Below are 22,383 nucleotides of genomic sequence, written 5' to 3' on the forward strand. Positions count from 1 at the left end.
CTCCCGACTATAACTCCTCAATTTCCATGGCTCCGACTCCACAGCCCTGACTAGGTGTGACAAATCTGTGTTAATCCCCATTTAGACTTAATGAAAATTAACGAGAAATAATTTGATTCACTAATATTTAGGTTCAATTTTACAATCTTTTTTTTTTTTTTTTTTTTTCCCCTCCTCATAGAGTGCAGTATTAGGGTAGGTGCACACGATCAGTAATCGCTGCTGGTTGGACGCTGTGTACTTGTGCAGCATCCAGATGTTACAGCATAGTGGTTGGGATTTCTAGAAACCCCACGTGCACTACGAGTCCAGAGACGGACATGCAGCTCCACTTTCCAGACCGCACATGTCTATTTATCTTGTGTAGACACGAGTCTCCACAAGATAAATGTCACCCGTACAATGTATGGGACATGGTGAATCTGCACGGTTCAGTCATCACATGCATTCAGTAGCCGGCAGCAAACATGCACGGTGCCCAAAGCGCTGCCAATTCCGGATCGTCTGCACATACCCTTAGAACGTTTTAACACAAGGCAGATCAGCTAAGGAAAAAGCACCAAGTTCATGATTTAATCTGCAACGTACTTGTGAATTTTGAGATGGATCTTACCCTTTGGTGTAACCTGTATTCTTTAGCAGAATGGAGAATGCCACAAATCTTTAGTAACGTGATGAACATGGCGTTTTGAGATGGCTTCTTACATTAATCAGTGGGGGAGAACATAACCACCGGAAACTTCAGGAATAGGTCTCGACTAGTGAGACTAGGATGGCTGCCTTCAGAGAGGTGCTGGTTTATTTGAGGTCTTAGAGGCTTCATCTGATTTCCCAAAATAACTTTTTTAGTATTTTTGGATATGTTGGACACTGAAGCTTCTGCTCTAAATGCTTCTGCCTCGCACAGAAGGGTGGGATCAAGCTTTGCTAGATGGACCCCATTGTCTCTCCTTCCCAAATGGTCTGGATAGATTCATCATTGCTCTGCACACTTATGTTCTCTTGCAGTTACATTTTTCGCCTGAGCTGCACAAGACTTGGACAGTGGGCAATTGGATATGTTACCGCAGATGGCAACATTTTACAGACCATTCCACACAACAAACCTCTATTCCAGGCTCTGATCGATGGATTTCGGGAAGGATTGTAAGAGCCATAATCTATCATTCTAGCTTCATATGTTCTCATGTCATGTACTTACTGATTACTCAAGGTGTAGTCTAGTCTCAGTTTGTCATGTGTGAAAATATCATAAATGCCATGGTTTTTCAGCAAATGCAGTGTTTTTCCGTATCCAGAATACACTTAATAAATCATGTACCCGTGCTTATGCATATTTTGTTGTTTGCCATGTCTGGATTTTCTGCCAATTGATTCTCTCCCCCCCCCCCCCCCCCCTAATTTTATGCTAATGCAGAAAACATTTCAGATGTTAAACTTTTGTAGCAACATCATATTCCGCATCACTTTTCAGAGCTTATCTCACATCAAGTGACACAAAACTGTATGTATGCAGTCTTTGTGCATCCTATGTGATGTGTATGTACAGCAGTATGTGTCTCCCATGTTATGTATATAGCAGTCTTGGTGCGTCCAATGTGCTGTATGTACAGCAAAGCAGTCTGTGTCTCCTGTGTGATGTGTATGCCGCAGTCTGTGTCACCGATGTGATGTGTATACAGCAGTGTTGGTGTCTCCTTTGTACGAAGATCACATGACAAATGATGTATATGGGTACACTATAATGAAGGTGGGTATTTAGATGTAACTGCGGAGATAAAAAATAAATTGAACAGTCAGCTTATTGAATGAGTATTGATTCGTTGCACAAAGAAGTTTTGAGGTCATTCTGTAGTAACAGATTAAAAAACTAACCCCTTCCTTACCGATGACTAAATAGTACATCATCGGTAAGGATCCCCTGCTTTGAGGTTGGCTCCAGTGGTGAGCCCACCTCAAAGCCCACGACATGTCAGCTGTTATGAACACCTGACATGTGCCTGCAATAGGCGCGAGCGGAGTCGCCGTCCACCCGCGCCTATTAACTAGATAAATCCCGCTGTCAGCTGACAGCGGGCTTTTAAATAGCACTTCCGGCCACCGGGTCGGAAATGAGCTCATCGCCGAGCCCAGTCACGTGATCGGAGTCAGCGACGCGTTGCCTGGACAACCACAAGTCTCATAGAGACCTCTATGGTTGTTCCCAGGCAGATGGCTTTGAGCGCCGCCCGGTGGTCAGCGCTCAAAGCACAGCAGTAAATCTGCTACAAATGGACGATCTGCTCATCGCCCATTTGTAGCAGAGCCGGTCTGGTTGTGCATGCTTCTAGCCTCCTATGAAGGCTATTGAAGCATGCCAAAAGTAAAAAAAAAAAAAAAAAGTTTAATAATAAATAAAAGTTCCAATCGCCTCCCTTTCTCCCCAATCAAAATAAAACAAAAAAAAAATCCCACATACTCATTAGGTATTGCCGCGTTAAGAATCACCCGATCAAAAAAAAAAAAAAAAAAAGCATTAGCTCGATCGCTAAACGGCGTAGTGAGAAAAAAATTAAAAATGCCAGAATTTCGTTTTTTTGTCAGTGACATTGCATTAAAATGCAATAATGGGTGATCAAAAGAACGTATTTGCACAAAAGTGGTATCATTAAAAACTTCAGCCCGCCACGCAAAAAATAAGCCCTCACCCGACCCCAGATCATGAAAAATAAACACTACGGGTCTCAGAAAATTGCGCTTTTTTTTTTTTTTTAGCAAACTTTGGAATTTTTTTTCACCCCTTAGATAAAAGAGGACATAGACATGTTTGGTGTCTATGAACTTGTAATGACCTGGAGAATCATAATGGCAGGTGAGATTTAGCATCTAGTGAACCTAGCAAAAAAGCCAAGCAAAAAACAAGTGTGAGATTGCTCTCTTTATGCAATTTCACCGCATTTGGAATTTTTTTCCCATTTTCTAGTACACGACATAGTAAAACCAATGGTGTGATTTAAAAGTAATAATAAATTTTATTTTTATAGCGCCGACATATTCCGCAGCACTTTACATTTCAGAGGGGATTTGTACAGACAATAGACATTACAGCATAACAATAATCACATACAGTAGATTATAACAAATACCAAGAGGAAAGAGGGCCCTGCTCGCAAGCTTACAGTCTATGAGGAAAGAGGGAGACACGAAAGGTGGGTGGTAACAGTTACCCTGATTGTATGGACCAGTCATAATGTTAAGTGTGTAACAGTACAGACACAGAGGGCTAATGGAGGCATAAAGCATGTGGGAACATGATGCGGGGAACCTGGTTATGGTAAAACTTTTGGCTCTGCCACACAGGGATAGATTAGGTTAATGTGTTGGGGTGGTAGGCCAGTCTGAATAAATGCGTTTTCAGGACACGCTTAAAATTGTGGGGATTGGGGACTAATCGTATTGACCTGGGAAGTGCATTCCAAAGAATTGGCGCGGCACGTGTAAAGTTTTGGAGACGGGAGTGGGAGGTTCTGACTTGAGGATGCTAATCTCAGGTCATCAGCAGAACGGAGGGCGCGGGTAGGGTGGTATACTGAAACAAGGGAGGAGATGTAGGGTGGTGCTGAGCCATGGAGGGCTTTGTGAGTGAGGGTAATAAGTTTATACTGAATTCTGGAGTGGATGGGTAGCCAGTGTAATGACTGGCACAAGGTAGAGGCATCGGTGTAACGATTGGTGAGGAATATGATCCTGGCTGCAGCATTCAAGACAGATTGGAGGGGGGAGAGTTTGGTAAGAGGGAGACCGATTAGAAGAGTTACAATAGTCGAGACGAGAATGAATAAGAGAAACAATAAGAGTTTTTGCAGAGTCAAAGGTAAGAAAAGGTCGAATTCTAGAAATGTTTTTGAGGTGCAGATGACAAGAGCAAGCCAGTGATCGAATGTGGGGGGCAAAGGAAAGCTCGGAATCAAGTATGACCCCAAGACAGCGGGCCTGTTGCTGGGGAGTAATAGTGGAACCACACACAGAAATGGCAATGTCGGGTATAGGTACATTAGTAGAGGGAGGAAACACCAGGAGTTCAGTCTTTGACAGGTTCAGTTTCAGATATAGTGAGGACATGATATTAGACACAGCGTTTAGACAATCGCCGGTGTTTTCTAGAAAGGCTGGCGTGATGTCAGGAGAAGAAGCGTATAATTGGGTGTCATCAGCATAGAGATGGTACTGGAAATCAAATCTACTGATTGTTTGACCAATAGGGGCAGTGTACAAGGAGAAGAGGAAGGGGCCTAGAACCGATCCTTGAGGAACCCCAACAGTAAGGGGAAGGTGAGAGGAGGAGGAACCGGCAAAAGATACAGTAAAGGAGCGGTCGGAGAGATAGGAGGAGAACCAGGAGAGAACGGTATCCTTGAGGCCAATGGAACGGAGCATAGTGAGGAGGAGCTGATGATCCACAGTGTCGAATGCTGCAGAGAGATCCAAGAGAATTAGCATGGAGTAGTGACCATTTGATTTAGCTGTTAGCAGATCATTAGAGACTTTAGTGAGGGCAGTTTCAGTGGAGTGTAAAGAGCGGAAACCGGATTGGAGAGGGTCGAGAAGAGAGTTTTCTGAGAGATAGCGGATAAGACGGGAGTGGACCAGGCGTTCCAGGAGTTTAGAGATGAAGGGAAGATTAGAGACAGGTCTATAGTTAGCGGCACAGTTTTGGTCGAGGGATGGTTTTTTAAGTAGTGGATGTATGATGGCATGCTTAAATGAGAAGGGAAAAATACCAGAAGAGAGAGAGAGGTTAAATATTTTAGTTAGGTGAGGGGTGACAGCAGGGGAAAGGGACTGAAGGAGCTGTGACGGAAATGGGTCACTGGTGCAAGTAGTTGGGCGAGAAGATGCAAGGAGCCTGCTTACTTCTTCTTCTGTGACTGGTTCAAAATCAGAGAGTGAGTTCGATGCAGTGGGGGAGGGAGGACAGTGCATGGTATGAGGTGATTGGGAGATAATTTCCTGTCGGATCTGGTCAATTTTTTCTTTGAAGTAATTGGCCAGATCGTCAGCTCGGAGCTCCGTGGTTGGGGCCTGTACTCTTGGATTGAGTAGAGAATGAAAAGTGTCAAAGAGACGTTTCGGGTTATTGGACAGTGAGGTGATGAGGGTGTTGAAATAGGTTTGTTTGGAGAGGTGAAGGGCAGTGTTGTATGTTCTAAGCATAAACTTAAAATGGATGAAATCTTCGGGTAGATTGGATTTTCTCCACAGACGTTCGGTGCACCTGGAGCACCGCTGCAGGAAACGTGTTTGCACCGTGTGCCAGGGTTGTCGCCGTCTGCGTTGTGGTGTTCTATTTATAGGGGGTGCAAATTCATCCAGGGCACTTTGAAGCATTACAATGAAACACTTCAATGCAGAATCAGGACAGGAGAGGGAGGAGATAGGGGCCAATGAAGACTGCAAGTTCTTCATAAGTTTCTGGGTGTTAGGCCTGTTTCACACTTCCGTTTTTGTGTCCGCCAAACGGATCCGTTTTTTTGACGGAAACGGATGCAAACGGATCCGTTTTTAAAAAAACGGATCCGTTTTTTGACGGATCCGCGGTAACCGCTATGGGACAAAAACGGATCCTGCAAAAAAATGGCGGATCCGTTTTTTTACGGAAACCAACGGATTTTGACGGATTTGAAAAAACGGAAGTGTGAAACAGGCCTTAATGGCCTGTATGTTTCTATAAGTATGGACAGTGGGGGTGACCTGAGCAGCATGGCAGTACAACTCGTATACATAACTCGTGTACAAAAGTACAACTCGTCCCGCAAAAAATAAGCCCTCACATGGCCATATTAATGGAAAAATAAAAAAGTTATGGCTCTGGAAAGAGCAAAAAACTAAAAATCGAAAAAAGCTCCTGGAGTGAAGGGGTTAACGGGACCCTGTCGCCAGTTTTGTGACAGAGCAGCTAAAAATATCCCCTTATTCAGTGTCTGAACTGCATTCCATAAAACCTTATATAACACCCTGACTCCCCTTGTATACTCCCGAAAAACATTTTTGATTTCTCCCGCGCTGTATGGTAATCTCCTCAGTCTGGTCCGATGGATGTAATTTTGGGCCTTTTAATCCCTCCCATCGGCTGTTACTCGCTGTCCTACTTCGTTGATGACTCCTCTTGCATCATCCACAATGCCGTGCGACATCTCTCGCCTCCTCAGAAATATCGCGTTTCACATCTGCGCAATATGCTATGCCCAACTGCGAGCAAAGCCGAAAAACAAGTATCATGCGCCAGCACACGTACTTACGGCTCATGTACCAGAACTACGTTTGCCAGCGCATGCGCGCTTCTGTTTTTCGGCTTTGCCCGTAGTTGGGCAAAGCATATTGCGCGGGTGTGAAACGCAATATTTCTGAGCAGGTGTGAGATGTCGCACTGCAATGTAGATTGTTATCCATGTCAGGAGGATGGCGAGCAGAAGCCGGGAGGAGGGATGCAGAGGCCTGAAACCACGTCCATTGGACCGGACTGAGATTACCATGCAGCAAGAGAGAAATTAAAAGTTTTCGTGAGTATACATCGGAGTCAGGGGGTTATATAAGGATTTAGGGAATGCAGCTCAGACGCTGAATAAGGTAATATTTTTAGCTGCTATGTCACAAAACTGGTGATGGGTTCCCTTTAAATCCGCTTCCAAACATCACTTAGACCAGGTGCCCACGATCTGGAACTAGCAGCACATGATCACTACCACCAAAGCGCTGCCGTCTATTGAACGCAGGGGAATGTGCATGTGATCACTGAACCGGGCGGCGGATTCACCGCATCCAATACATTCTATTCATGTAATTTCTGTTGCGGTGACTAGAGTCTACGGAAGAATTATTGACTGCTGCAGTTTTGAGAGCCGTGCTGCATGTCCATTTCCGCAGTGATCCACAGTCTACTATGTACGCATAGAGGACATGAGATCTCTAGAATTCCCATCCACTATGCTGTAACATCTGGATGCTGCGGGTTTGACGCTGCATAAATACACATCGTCAAACACACAGTGGTTCCTGATCGTGGGCATGTACCCTTATATCTACAGGTGAATCTTTAGTTGATGGAAAACTTCTAGAGAAGATAATATGCAGGACGGTGTGCCCGCTGTCCTAGATTATGATGCCCAGCAGCATTAGTTTGTTTTTTTTTTGTGCCTGCAGCTATCTGTTTCCAGATGGTCGAAGTCAGAACCCAGATTTAACAGGCCTATGTGAACCCACACCTCAGGACCACATTAAAGTTACTCAGGTAACTTTTGTCAGGTCATCTGGCATGGAAGACAAGGATCGTGATGCCCTTGTTGCTGGTGATGTGTTAATATGTTGTGTCTTTGCTTTCTTCTCCAGGAGCAGTATGAGCTGTACTGTGAGATGGGCTCCACCTTCCAGCTCTGTAAGATATGTGCTGAGAACGATAAGGATGTTAAGATTGAACCCTGTGGCCATTTAATTTGCACGCTGTGCCTCACTTCCTGGCAGGTCAGAATCTCATCTTCTTGGAATGCTGTTGTCTTCCATTAGGGGTTTTCTCACAAATTCTGTTGCGTCCTCTATTAGGAATCAGAAGGCCAGGGATGTCCTTTCTGCCGCTGTGAAATAAAAGGAACAGAACCTATTGTAGTGGATCCTTTTGACCCCAGAGGTGGTGGTATGGCAGAAATGTTACGCCACTGTCTAGACGGGGCTCCATCGCCTTGTTATGAAGATGATGATGACGACGGAAATGATTCCCTCTTCATGTTAGCTGGGTCCAAGGTTTGTCTCTTCTTATTGCTTTTCTCTTTGATTTAATAGGTTTTTAGAGATAGTTTATACACATTGGAACTTAGTATGACACATGATCTTCTGTTGTGTGGCTAGCAATTGATTGAAATTCTGTCTTTTTATTTTAGATTGAAAGGCCTCCGTCTCCGCTTTCAGTTGCTACACCGACAGCTCTACCACCTGTACCCCCTCGCTTAGATTTGCTCCAGCAAAGAACTTCAAATCCACCGGGTGCATGTAGTCCTGCAACCAGCTCAAAGGTAAATCTTGAACATCTCTGCTTCTGTATAAGTTTGTGTAACACATACATACATACATACATACATACATGTATATACAGTTAGGGATAGAAATATTTGGACAATGACACAGGTTTTATCACTTTAGCGGTTTCCAAAGCATATTCAAGATGGTTGGATAATCAATATTGTGTGCAAAGTCTCAGCTTTAATTTGAGGGTATTCTTGTCCTAATTTGGAGTAAGGCCACATTCAGACGCTCAGTATTTGGTCAGTATTTTACATCAGTATTTGTAAACCAAAACCAGGTGTGGGTGATAAATACAGAAGTGATGACATATTTCCATTATACTTTCTCGTACACCTCATTGGGGGACACAGAGACAGTGGGTGTTTTGCTGCTGCCACTAGGAGAACACTGAGTAAGCCAGAAAAAAAAAAGTTAGCTCCTCCCCTGCAGTGTACACCCTTTTGCTGTATGAGATTTCTCCAGTTCTTGCTTAGTGTCTGTAGGAGGCACTTGGGTCTGGTTTCAGACCCCACCGTTTTTATTTTATTTTTGAATTTTCTGTAAATTTTAATTAACGGAGGGAAGGGGGCGCCGGATCCTTTCTATGGCCCGCTCTCCCCCGAGCCAACAACAGGCAAGCACGCGGAGTATTCCTCCCCGTACACTTTCCTGCGACGAACGGGGCTGATTCCTCTGGCGATGATTCCTTACAGTGGAACAGATATGAGGGCAAGCGGAACAGATATGAGGGCAAGTGCAACAGAAGAAGAATGGAGTGCATGGAGACCGGTGTAGGACCAGCTCATTTACCTACAGCGCTTCCGAATGCCCTGAATCAGCCCCATAGCTCTCCATCCCCCTACTCATAGAGTGGATCGATTGCGCATACCCCTTTAAGAACTCCTCCTGCTCTGCTACATCAGCCCAGGAGGATGAGAAGACCTGCATGGATTGCCCCGCACAGCGCGGCCGGCCTGAGCACTGGAGTAGAGGTATGGCGCCGACTTTGTCTCAGCGGCGGTGCTCCAGCGCCCCCACCCCCGCTCTCGGCGCTTACCACGGGTAGGCCGAAAATTTAGTCCCCGGCTTTTCCGGCCTACTAGGTCGCAATTTGAATAGCGCCGCCCACGCTGGCGCCGTCATCCCTTACAAGAGGCGCAATCCTAGTCTCGGGGGCCATGATATTTACCTCAGCCTGCTCTGGAAAGAGGCGGTGAGGCGCACACTCTGCCGGATACCGGGTGACACCACAGGGCCACCGCTATTCCTCCTGAGGACAAAGCACAGGACCGGGGTAAGCTGCATCTGCCCTCAGAACAAAGCTTAACCCCTTCCTGGCACATTCCCTGCAGCTGCAGACCAGACTCTGCCTTTAACCCTTTCAGGAGTGCTATGTCTCAATCTAAGGTGGCTAAACGGGCTGCTAAGAAGCACACTGCGTTTTTTACCGTGTGTTCCACTTGCAAGACTGCCTTGCCCAGTGCCCAGACTAATCCGTTATGCACGGACTGCGACCCAGCCTGCGCTCAAACGCCCCTCGCCGTCGCTGCTGCGGGGCTTCCTGCGTTTAGTTCCCCTGAGTGGGCTGCGTCCCTGTCACGGTCGGTGGAGTCACTGACCCAGGCTATAGGCTCCCTCCGGGAAGCCTCTTTGAGTCAGAAAGCGTCTTTACCGCCCGAGCAGGGGAACGTCCACCAGCAGGGGCCGTACTTGCTGAAGGGATGGTCAGGCTAGAAAGCGGACCCATGACGCGTCCCCTAGTCACGCTTGCTCTTCAGCACCGGCCAGTTCTGTCTCTCGCTCTTCCTCTCCTACTGTTCGCAGCGAGCACGACTCTGAATTCGAATCTGACACGTCAGCCTCTCAGAAGCCTCCTACTGACTAAGAGTCGCTTGATTCTTTTATAGAATCAGTCAACAGGATTCTGGAGTTGGATGAGGAAAATATTCCCGCTCCAGCACACGCCATCTCATTTAAGAACCTGCGTACACGTTTGGGCCTATTTGTCAGCCATCTGGAGTTTAAGGACATTGTCCAGAAACATAGGGATCGGCCACATAAGTGGTTCACAGGGCAAAAGTCTACTGAGACTAAATACCCTTTTGCTCCAGACCTAATGAAGGATTGGTTACAGTCCCCTTCGGTGGACCCTCCTGTATCGCGTCTTGCTTCTAAAACGCTCCTATGCGTTTCTGAGGGCTCCTCAGTCAGAAACCTCTCCGATTGTCAAATTGACTATCTTGCTCGCTCAGTTTTTGAAGCATCAGGAGCAGTGCTTTTTCCATCTTTCTCGGCGACTTGGGTCACTAAGGCAATGGCCGCTTGGGCAGAAGTCTTAATTACTGCCTTCCAGGGTACCAATCTTCCTCTGGAGGCAACCAGGGTCGCCAGGCAGATAATTCACGCAACAGACTTTGTAGTGGACGCTTCTTTAGATGCTGCCAATTGCGCTGCTCAAACTGCCGCTAATGCGATCTCCATTAGAAGAGCCCTATGACTCTGCGACTGGCGGGCGGATGCCACATCTAACAGATCGTTGACTTCTCTGCCCTATCAAACTGGTCGTCTTTTTGGAGCGAAACTGGACCAGCTCCTTTCTGATACTACCGGGGGAAAGAGTAAATTCCTTCCTCAACAAAAGGCCGTACGACCGTTTCGGAACCAACAGCCGACGCGTTTTCGACCTTTTTGCAACAATTCTGGTTGGTCCTCCACTACCTTCTCTTCCGGGTCAGGTCGGTCCCCGTGCGGAGACAGAGGCTCCAAGGTCTCATACAGACCTAACCGCTCTTGGAAACCCAGGCCTAGGCCTTCTGGATCTAGAGGAGCCAGATCCCATAGATCTTCTACACAATGACTTGTTGCGGTATCTGGCGGACACCGACAAAATAGGTGGTCGTCTACTTTCCTTCAGTCACACCTGGCTCACGACAAGTGGGTCAGGGAGCTGGTGTCCTCCGGATACAAGATAGAAATCCCCCCCAAGAAAAAGACAAGAGCCTTCCTTCGGACTGTTCAGGCTCTGCAAAGAGACGGAGTCATCATTCCGGTCCCTCATCACGAAAGGTTCAGGGGTTTTTATTCAAACCTTTTTGTGGTTCAAAAGAAGGAAGGGACGATGCGGCCCATACTGGATCTCAAACTGTTAAATCAGTTTGTCAAGGTACAGCGATTCCGAATGGAATCTCTCCAATCAGTTGTAGCATCCATCGACATCAAGGACGCTTACCTTCACATTACGATTTGCCCATCCCACCAGCAGTTCCTGCGTTTTGCAGTTCACGAGGAACACTTCCAGTTCATTGCCTTGCCCTTCGGACTCGCCACCGCCCCCCAGGGTCTTTACCAAGGTCATGGCGGCTGTCATGGCCATTCTCCACTCTCGAGGAGTGGTGGTGTTACCGTATCTGGACGACCTGCTCATCAAAGGTCCATCCCTTCTCGCCTGGGATGGAAGATAAACTTCGAAAAGTCTTTCCCACAACTGGCCCAGCAGATTTCCTTTTTAGGAATGATCTTGGACACTTCCCGCAGGTTGGTCATTCTCCCTCCAGAAAAGACCCAAGCCTTACAACAGGCAGCGCGGACTCTCTTCCGACCGGTTTCTCAGCTCCATTCGTACAGTTCCATCTCCGTCCCTTACAACACGCGTTGCTGTTAGCTTGGGACAAGAACCCGTTCTCTCTGGACCGTCTGTTCCTTCTGTCCCTGCGGGTCAGACAAGCCCTCAAGTAGTGGACACTGAAGTCCTCCCTGAATCAAGGGAGGTATTTTCTCCCAGTAAGATGGTTGGTAGTAACCACCGACGCAAGTCTTCTGGGCTGGGGTGCGGTCTTTCGTCACCACACGGCACAAGGTCGTTGGTCAACTCGAGAGTCACGTCTCCCGAACATTTTAGAGATATGTGCGATAAGATTAGCTCTACGGAGTTTCCACCATCTCCTCGCAGGTCACCCCATCAGGATCCAATCCGACAGCGATACGGCTGTAGCGTATATCAACCGCCAGGGAGGTACTCGGAGCAGGATGGCCATGCATAAAGTGAATCACATCCTCCATTGGGCCGAGACCAACCATTCGCCCATCTCAGCAATTCACATCCCAGGCATAGAGAATTGGGCTGCAGATTTTCTCAGTCGCCAGGGCCTTGCCTTGGGAGAATGGTCTCTTCATCCGGGAGTCTTTCAGCAGATTTGTCATCGTTGGCTAACTCTGGATGTGGATCTCATGGCCTCAAGACTAAACAACAAGGTTCCTCGATTCATTGCCCGATCGCGCGATCCATGCGCCATCGGAGCGGACGCCCTAGTTCTGTCGTGGCACCGGTTCCGGCTCCCGTACATCTTCCCCCCCCCTTCCCTTGCTTCCGAGGGTCATCAAGAAGATCAGAACAGGGAGTACCAGTGATCGTGCCAGATTGGCCGCGCCGAGCATGGTACGCAGAACTGATGCAACTAATCGCTGACGTCCCTTGGTGACTTCCGGATCGCATGGATCTACTCTCACAGAGCCCAATTCACCACCAGAACTCCGGGGCCCTGTCTTTGACGGCATGGCCGTTGAATCCTGGATTTTAGCACAGGCTGGGTTCTCTCACTACGTGATTTCCACCATGATTAGTGCTAGGAAGCCTTTGTCCATGCGCATCTATCACCGCACCTGGAAAACCTTCTTTTCATGGTGCAAGGATCATGGTCGATCCCGTCTGTTTTCCATTCTGGCCGTATTGGATTTCCTTCAATCCGGATTAAAGTCAGGCCTCGCGCTTAGCTCGCTCAAGGGCCAAATTTCGGCCTGGTCAGTGCTATTCCAACGCAAAATTGCCACCCAACCTCAGGTGAAGACGTTCATTCAGGAAGTTTCCCATGTGGCGCTTCCTTATAGAAGGCCATAAGAATCTTGGGACCTTAACCTGATTCTCGGGGCCTTACAAGGAGGCTCCTTTCGAACTGCTGCAGGACGTGCCACTGACCGTTCTCTCTTGGAAGGTGGTCTTTCTAGTGGCAATTACGTCAATCAGACGGGTTTCGGAATTGGCGGCCCTGTCCTACCACCCTCCGTTCCTGAACTTTCATCAGGACAAGGCAGTTCTCAGGACGTCCATGTCCCAAAGTCATATCCTCTTTCCTTCTCAATGAGGAAATTGTTTTGCCTTCCTTTTGTCCGGCACCAGTCCATCGCATTGAGAAGGCCCTCCACACCCTGGATGTGGTTAGGGCTCTGAGACGGTACATCTCGCGGACGGCTCCCTTCCGCAAGTCAGGTGCCCTGTTCATACTTCCAGAGGGGCATAGGAAGGGTCTAGCTGCTTCAAAAGCAACGCTAGCCAGGTGGATTCACTTGGCGATTCAGGAATCCTACCATGTCAGGAACGTGCCTCTCCCAGCAGGGATTAAGGCATACTCTACCCGCTCAATGGGCGCCTCTTGGGCCATTCGGCACCAGGCCTCGGCAGAACAGGTCTGCAAGGCTGCGACTTGGTCCAGTCTGCATACTTTTACAAAACATTACCAAATTCATTCTCAGGCCTCTGCGGATGCAGCTCTCGGTAGACGCATTTTGCAATCGGCAGTACCACAGTGTTAAGTCAGTGTGGTATATGGGGTTTTAGCAGATGAGCAGATGTATTCTCCCCACCCAGGGACTGCTTTAGGACGTCCCACTGTCTGTGTCCCCCAATGAGGCGTAGGAGAAATTGGCATTTTTGTGTACTCACCGTAAAATCCTTTTCTCCGAGCCAGTCATTGGGGGACACAGCACCCACCCTGTTTAGGCCATTGGCTCACTGTAGCATTCTTAGGTTTTGACTTAGTTATGGTTATTGTTGACTGTTTTATTCTCCTGCTCTTTTCACCGAACTGGAGAAATCTCATCCATCGAGAGGGTGTATACTGCAGGGGAGGAGTTAACTTTTTTTTTCTGGTTTACTTAGTGTCCTCCTAGTGGCAAGCAGCATAACACCCACTGTCTGTGTCCCCCAATGATTGGCTCAGAGAAAAGGATTTTACGGTGAGTACACAAAAATCCCTATTTTACTGATTGTTCCACTCCTTATTTTGGCTTAAATATGCTGATGTGAAATACTGAACTTGTGAACATGGCCCAAGGGTTTAGGAATTACATCTCTCTAATATTTACATTCCTCTTGTTAAAGGGACCAAATGCAATTGGACAATTATCTCAAAAGCTATTTAATGGCTGCATGGGGTATTCCCTCTTTAAGCCATCATCAATTTATTAGGTAAAAGGCCTGAAGCTGATTCCAGGTGTGGCATTTTCATTTGGAACCTGTTCCTGTGAACCCACAATATGCGGTCAAGGGAGCTCTTGATCTGAAGAGAAACAGACCATCATTAGGCTGAAAAAAAGAAATCCATCAGTGAGATAGCAGTAATTTTAGGAGTAGCCAAATCAACAGTTTGGTACATTTTGCAAAAAAAAAAAATAGCACACTGGTGAGCCTGGAACTCAAAAAAGCCTGAACATCCACAGAAGACAACAGTGGTGGATTATCACAGAATCCTTTCCATGGTGAAAAAAACGCTTTCACAACATGCAGCCAAGTGAAGAACCCTCTCCAGGAAGTAGGTGTTTCAGTATCTATGTCTACCGTAAAGAGAGGACTTCATGAGAGCAAATGCAGAGGGTTCACCATAAGATGCAAACCATTAATCAGCCTTAAAAATAGAAAGGTCAGATTTAACTTTGTCAAAAAATAACTAAAGTTGCCTAGTTCTGGAAAAGCCTTCTTTGGACAGATGAAACTAAGATCAACTTGTTCTAGAATGATGGGAAGAAGAAAGTATGGAGAAGGCTTGGAATGTCTCATCATAAAAAGCACACCTCATCCTGTGTAACACATGGCGGAGGCAGTGTGATGGCATAGGCATGCATGGCTTCCAGTGGCACAGAGTCACTAATGTTTGTTGATGTGACTGAAGACAGAAGCAGCTGGATGAATTCTGTGTGTACAGGGCGATTCTTTCTACTCACTCAACTAAATGCAGCAAGGTTAACTGGACGGCGCTTCACAGTGTACATGGACAATGGCCCAAAACATACTGCAGCAGCAACCCAAGAGTTTAAGGCAAAGGAGTGGAATATTCAGTAACGGCCGAGTCATCACCAGATCTCAACTCCATCGAGCAGCGTTTCACATGCTTAAGACAAAAGTTAGGCAGGAAGACCCACAAACAAGAAACAGAAGTTAGGTGTAGTAAAGCCCTGGGAGGAAACCCAGCGTTCAGTGACGTCCATTGCTTACAGTAGTAAAAATGAACATTTTATTTATGGTAAAGTTAATTTGTCCACTTACTTTTGAGCTCCTGAAATGAGCAGGCTTTGTAGAAAAATGGCTGCAATTCCTAAACGTTTCCCAGAATTTTTTTTGTTGTTTAACCCTTTTAGTGTGTGTGGTTTTTTTTTTTTTTGGTTTTTTTTTGTCTTTTTTTATTTAATAGTGTGTCTTAACATTTTAAATGACGTTTTGTTTTTTTGTATGAAATACTTTAGGCTTCTGCTAGTTTACATCACAAAGACAAACCATTGCCTGTCCCTCCAACGCTTCGAGACCTCCCACCACCTCCACCCCCAGATAGACCGCATTCAATGGTTGGTGACAACAGACCTCAGAGGAGACCTCTTCCCTCCACTCCAGCAGAAAAGCCACTTCCTCATCCCTCAAATCGTCCGGATCCTTGGCGTTCTGTTCCCAAAGCCCCAACGCCCAACTTGAATGCTAATGACCCATGGACTGGGGGCAAGGAGCTTACCAACAGACACTCTCTGCCCTTTACGTTGCCTTCACATATTGATGATAAAAGGGTAGAACGTCATGGAAGCACACAGAGCTTGGACAACGCTGCTACAGTAAGTGCTGAAACAAGCAATGAGCTGGTAATGCGCTGCTAGCAGTAAGCTTTTCTCATGCGCTTAACTTTATCTGCCTTAGTTATAGATTGGAATAGAAGCTATCTGCTCTGCAAGGTAGTATAAAGAACTTTTTAACTCAAATGTGACCCTTTGATATGTTTTTCAGAGTGGATGTATGGAGCTTTTGGCAGGGCTTGATATTGATGATCCCAAAGTGAAGCCATCTTCTTCTGCCAATGCCATCTACTCTTTGGCCGCCAGGTAAAATCATTCTAATTTAGTGGAGGGGGGTTTAAAACCAAAAGATTTTTCTGAACCCAAGTTTAGTGTTCATGTAGAGTTTCACAAAGCTGCAATAGAAGATCCATCACCTTCTACAAGGCTTGACCATATGGGTATGTGCACACGACCTCTTTCAGGCAGTTTCCGCCTGAAAAAATGCTCATTAAACATTAACCCATTCACAACACATGACGTGTGTCCCCCTTTTATGCAGGCTCCATTGCTGAGCCCGCATCTTTTCTGACATATGATAGCTGATTTCTTTGTGCCTCTAACAGCCGCCAGTGGAATGGCGATCCACCCACGGCTGTTCACATTTTAAATGCCACTGTCGATCTCTGACAACGGCATTTAGCATGCTTGCTCCGGAAGCGCGTCACTAACCCTTCCCATCTGTGCCCTGCCTGTCACATCACCCAGCGTCGATGGGTTGGCATGACAATCGGTGGGGGTTCTGCAGGAGACCCCCGTGGTTGTCATTGCTGATTGCGATGAGCGCTGCTCATAATGGTGTAGATAACCCCCGATCCGCCCTGCAAGGTAAGAAAAATAAGTAGTATTGTACTCACCCGGGGGGATGGTCCGGTGCGATGGGTGTCGTAGGTCCCGTGCCTGCCATCTTCTTGCAATGCCGCCCACCTGCTTGCTACATCGCTCTTGGCATTGCGCTCCTGTGCAGGCGTACTGATTTGCCCTGTTTAGGGCAGAGGAAAGTACTGCAGTGCACAGGCTCCGGGAAAGGTCAGAGAGGTCGGGTGCCTGCACACTGCAGTACTTGTGTTATATTAGCCAAAACAACTGACAAGTTCCCTATAAAAAAGAACCTAGACATGTTCCGTATCTGTGAACTCGTGATGACCTGGACAATCATAATTGCAGTTTTAGCATTTAGCGAACATAGTAAAAAAAAATTGTAGCATAACACTTATTTTTGCAATTTCACCACACTTTTTTTTTCCCATATTACAGTACATTATACGGTAAAGTGAATGGTGTCTTGCAAAAGTACAACTTGTCCTGCAAAAAACAAGCCCTCCCATGGGTATATTGATGGAAAAATTGGTTCTAGGAAGAAGGGAAGCTAAAAAAAAAAAAAAAAAAAAAACGGAAAAAGGTCTTGGGATGAAGGGGGTAAAAAGAAGGATCGTGTGCACTGTGATGTAGAAATGACTGTGCATAAGGTCCTATCGTTTTTGTACTTTTTAACCTTCATGTTTCTCAAGCTAAAACAAGCCTCTTCTGCCTCACCACAATGCAAGTTCTTTGGCGTCTGACAGGTGCCTTGTGCACATACCCGATCTCTGACTTCACAGAGGGGAATATGGAGATTTGGGAGTAAGGAGCAATACCACGCGCAGCTGATGGAGGGTGGGATAGTTAAGTCCTTCTTCTGTTCCCACAGACCATGCAGGAATTCATGCCTCCATTGTAGCTGCATCGTGGAATGTTCTGCATTATTTGAAAAACTGGCTACATTGAAGATGGCAACAAACTATTTCTTTTGTACATAATTTAGGTTTAAATAGTAATACTTAGATTAAATACATGATACACTCCCCTGAAAGAAGATATCTGGGACTTTAAAAAAAAATGTTCCTCAGCACTAACATGCATGTAGTTACTACCTACCTGCCTGTTGTACCTGGCGCCGGTCATTGACCGCTCCTGCCAGAGATTCAGCTGCTGCTTATTAGCGCCTGTTTGTTTCCTGTTGACAGGGTGGGACTACTGGTGTCAAAACTGATGATGTTGATTTGTTTGTTTTTCTTTAAGTCTCAGATATCTCTTAATTTTGCAAGAATGGTCATGTGCCCTTCTTGTTCCTAGAAGATCCTGTGGTCATTGAGTTCCCCTGTTCTTCTTGGTATGATGCCCTTACATCACAATACAGTGCCACAAATTCTGCATTCAGTGTGACTCTGTTCTGAAGCCGGAATTGTGGGGGAAATGGATTTACAATTGCAGTTGAGGAGCCTGAAGAGGTCACAGAAGCAACCACTTCATGTTTCACAACTTTAAGTAGGAAAAAGAGAACCGGTCTTCATGTTTAAAAGTGGGTAGTTCCTGCTGTCTTTATTCCCCCTGCTCTGCCTTGTAGTTTGTGGGGGATATATGTTTAATCACGTCTATAAAGTGGATCGGTCTACTTTTCAAAAGTTTCTGGCTTTATATTTAGATGAGACTTTTTTCTGGGCCATCTGACATGCTCATTTTAATATCTTGGTAGTACAGCCTTTCTGACTTGGATTTTCAAAGTCTGTACACCAGCCTCAATAGGTCGGATCTCTAATAATGTGTACAGGTTGTGTTTTAAAATCTGAGGACTGATCCACACTAGGCATTCTCCTTAACCCCTTCCTGAAACCTGATGTAGTGGTATGTCCTGTGTCTGGCGTTCTGTACAGTGGTCATCCACTCCTAGCAATAGTGATGGAGTTCAGCATTGAGGGTGGCTGGTAATCACATAAATGTCACTCTGTCCCTGACCGCACCATTTAAGGTGCGCAAATGTGCTTTTGCTCACGGTTAGGTGTATCTGCTCTTCCCCTGCCATGTGAATGGGGTGTGTTAATGTGTCTCTGCTGCAGACCCCCTTGGTTTAATTGCTAATACTGGTTTCAAGCCCAGGTTGAGATATTACAGTATGTAAAACAAATTATCACAGGGTCTATTTCCATTAAAAGTGATATAAAATGGTTATAACCAGAAAATACTTTAAAAAGAATCCTTTTTTTTTTTTTAGTAGATTGTATGGTAAGATCAGATGTGGTGAGTGCATGCGGAGTGGACGGTGTGTCCTGCAGTCTTGTTTCCTCCTCCGGTATATTTCTTTTTCCCATTTTCTTCCCATATAGGCCGTTTCCAGTGCCAAAACCTCCATTAGGAGATCATTCAGAAAGTACTGATGATTCAGAATACATGTGCCCCTCCTCGCGACCGGTTCTTCCCACCGTGGTACCTAAATGTGAGCGGCCAGTGGAAGTGATGACTCCTGGGATGAGGTTACTAGAGCTTTTTACCCTGGATTATATATTTGGTGTGTTGGAGTGGAATACCAACTACTTACTGTTACTGTTTCTTAGGCCTGGGGAGCCCTTGATCGAAAGAGATTCATACGAGACCATGTACAACATCCAGTGCCAAGCAGCACCGGTGGTCCTGGAGCCGGGAAGTGAATCGGGTAAGCCTTGGGAACCTCCTGGGAAACTTTGTCTACGTAGTGAAGGACTATGATTGACGCTCTAAAAGCTGCTATATCCTAATTGTAGTTAACTGCTTCATGACATTCGCCAAAAATGTATGGCGCCAGTTGGAAGCGGCTGTATGGGGTGGGTGGGCTCCTGTAGCGAGCCCACCCAGTACCGGCAGGTGATGGCGGAGTATTATAGCCAGGCTCTTCCGCTAACAGTTACCAGTGAAGTGGTTCTCCACTCATGATTGTTAGCTTTTTAAATGCCGCAGTCAGTGTCTGACAGCGACATTTAGCACATGCCGACGTTCATGCGTGTCATTCTCTCCGCCCATCAGCGGGCCCGTGATGTGATCGTGGGTTGTCATGACAGCCAGAGATTAGCTGATGACCCCCATACCTGTCATTTCGGGATCCCTTTTAAACCCTGACTGTGGCCGGGCTTAGGAGACTGTGATTTCTGTTATATGCATCGCTGTTTATAGCACAGGCGATGGGATGATCACATCTTCAAGTCCCCTAAGGAGGGGGCTAACAGTAACATCAAAAAGTAAAAAAAAAAAAAAAAAAAAGATTTCATATCACCACTTTACCCCCAATTAAAAATAAAGATAATAAAAAAAGTACACGTCATATCTCCACGTTCAGAAAAGTTCGATCCATCACAATATAAAAACAATGAACCTGATCGATTAAACTCCGTAAGCAAAAACCATTCAAAAACGCTAAATTTAAGTTTCTGGATTTTTTTTTATTATTTTGGTCACAGAGTTCCACAAAAAATGCTGTAAGAAGCGATCAAAGAGTCACATCTATTCCAAAATGGTATTAATAACAAAAACGTTGTCTTGGCCCGCAAGAAAGAAGCAGTCATACAGCTCCATCAGTCAAAAAAAAAAAAATGAAAATGTTACGGGCCTCAGAAAATGGCAACACAACCCCGCAGATATTTTTTTTTTTTTTTTTTTTTTTGCAAACTTCTGATTTTTTTTCTTCTTCACCACTAAAATAAAAAAAAAAAAACTGGACATGTTGGGTATAGCCATAATTGTATTAATGAGGAGAATCTTATTGCGAGGTCATCTTTACCACAAAATGCACACTGTAAAAACTATTTTTAAAAACCAATGTCAGAATTGTGTGATTTTTCACAATTTCGCTGCATTTGTGATTTTTTTTTTTTTCCCCCCATTTTCCAGTACTGGTGAATGAGGAGGACGTATAGGAGTCACATTCTGGGACGTTCTCCATCCCCCTGGTATCCGATGGGTCTTTTACAAGCTCTTACATTTCTTTGTGGTACTAGCCCTGAACTGAAAGCGTCTAGAAGGTCAATGTAAAATGAAAACTCTAAGGTCACATTTAGCTCAGACTTCCCTGCTTCTGTGAAATGGAGGAAGGATCACACCCGTCTCCAGAATCTCTGCGCACAGTGGCACACTTGCCATATCTCCCCTCCATTGTTTTGGGCTGTTGTTAGAGCGAGCCATGACCAGGTACCGACTCTGAAGGATGTCAGCCCCTCCTTACATACTGCTCCTAATAGTCCAAGCCGTCTCATAGGCATTTCTTAAAAGAAAAGTGGGGAAAAAAATCAGTTTACAAATAATTTTGCTTCGAATGACATTGCCGTTTTGCGTGTACAGCCCCTGTGCAGAGTGATGTGCACCAGAGTGATGCTGCGCCTAGACTACAGGAGGCAAACAACCCATGTGAAGTCTGATGCGGTGCCTTGTATGTGTTCTGGGGCCCGTATTCATTCTGTCATCTTGTGACTTTGGAAGGTAGCCTGTAGTGGTGAGCGAGCGTGCTCGGATTAGGTGTTATCCCACCATGCTCGTGTGCTGAGTGTCTTCGTCATGCTCGAAAAATATGTTGGGGTCCTCGCGGCTGCATGTCTCGCAGTTGTTTAACAGCCGCAACTCGAACATATTTCTCGAGCACGCCGAAGTCGCTCGGTTAGCACACGAGTGTCCTTGGTTAACACCTGATCACAGTATGCTCGCTCATCACTAGCAGCTTGTGATTTATGTGCAGGATTTTCTCAGAAGAAGTCTTCGCTTGATCAGCCATATGCATGTGAAAGCGTTGTGGATGGGGAGGCCGCCATACCAGCAGTATTACAGAAACCACATAGGAGCAGTACAGAATTCCGCTTGGGACGTCCCGCAACTTTCCTATTTGTAGCAGAAATTTTTTTTTATATATTTTTTTTTTTTTTTTTGCAGAAACATTCAAATAACTTGATAATGGGTCTGTCTCCAAATTCCACAGTACAATCTGCATACACTGATAGAGCCCTGATCTGAGGACGGAGGTCTTACTATAAAAACCCATGTCAGGATGGCTCTATAATCCGGATTTTAAATTGATAATTTTATGGGTCCAATTAAACAGGTTCACAGTCTGTTCCCCTGAGCCTGACTGACAGCTGCAGCTTATACTGAGCAGTGTGAGAATTCAGCATGGAGGAGGAACACTGAGGGGATGCCAGGCTAGGTAGGCGGAGATTGAGCTTACACTTTCAGATTAGGTTCACCATAGTATCTACAAAGTACCTTGGTCTGAGGTCTGTTTAATGATCTAATCAGATGGTGAAATTTAGTAACAGATCTGTGCTAACGAGACAATTATGAAACTGGAAAGATGGAGAAATATGACATTGGGAATAGTTCAATGTGATGTGACAGATGCTGCTGTGTGCTAATGATGTAATCTTTGCTTCCCAATGCAGATGAATGCTGTGCTGCATGCAGTAATGGGCCAGAAGATGATGAAGATGATGGCTATGATATCCCAAAGTCCCACTTGCCAATGGCTCCAGCCCGGCGCACACTTTCTGATATCTCTAATGCCGCTCCTGCCTTTAGTTCCAGCACCGCAGGTAGAGACCCTGCAGCAGGTACATGAGGTTGTATGTCGTACAGTTACATCATATGTGGGCCCCCCCATTTCCTGTGAGCTTAGGAGCTGAGTCCACATTTGTTCCAGCAGATGATGGCTGAGTT

The 22,383-nt window shown here is 45.9% G+C and overlaps 1 protein-coding gene across 2 annotated transcripts in view; it reads left to right on the forward strand.

Annotated features, from left to right (window-relative positions):
- The window catches only part of CBL (Cbl proto-oncogene), an 85,059-nt gene that overhangs the window by 57,106 nt on the left and 5,570 nt on the right, over positions 1-22,383 (forward strand). Inside the window, exons 6-15 of one of the 2 annotated variants that reach the window (XM_073566471.1) lie at positions 1,009-1,146; positions 7,180-7,267; positions 7,366-7,497; positions 7,576-7,773; positions 7,911-8,042; positions 15,544-15,900; positions 16,070-16,164; positions 19,041-19,187; positions 19,269-19,366; positions 22,110-22,277. In XM_073566471.1, coding sequence (XP_073422572.1) covers positions 1,009-1,146; positions 7,180-7,267; positions 7,366-7,497; positions 7,576-7,773; positions 7,911-8,042; positions 15,544-15,900; positions 16,070-16,164; positions 19,041-19,187; positions 19,269-19,366; positions 22,110-22,277 — 1,553 coding nt within the window. The remainder of the gene's footprint in view (positions 1-1,008; positions 1,147-7,179; positions 7,268-7,365; positions 7,498-7,575; positions 7,774-7,910; positions 8,043-15,543; positions 15,901-16,069; positions 16,165-19,040; positions 19,188-19,268; positions 19,367-22,109; positions 22,278-22,383) is intronic. The other variant, XM_073566472.1, reaches the window with a different exon arrangement.

This window comes from Dendrobates tinctorius, unplaced genomic scaffold, assembly GCF_039654945.1.
Source record: "Dendrobates tinctorius isolate UK_male_01 unplaced genomic scaffold, ASM3965494v1 ptg000018l, whole genome shotgun sequence".
In the NCBI taxonomy this organism is placed as follows: Eukaryota; Metazoa; Chordata; class Amphibia; order Anura; family Dendrobatidae; genus Dendrobates; species Dendrobates tinctorius.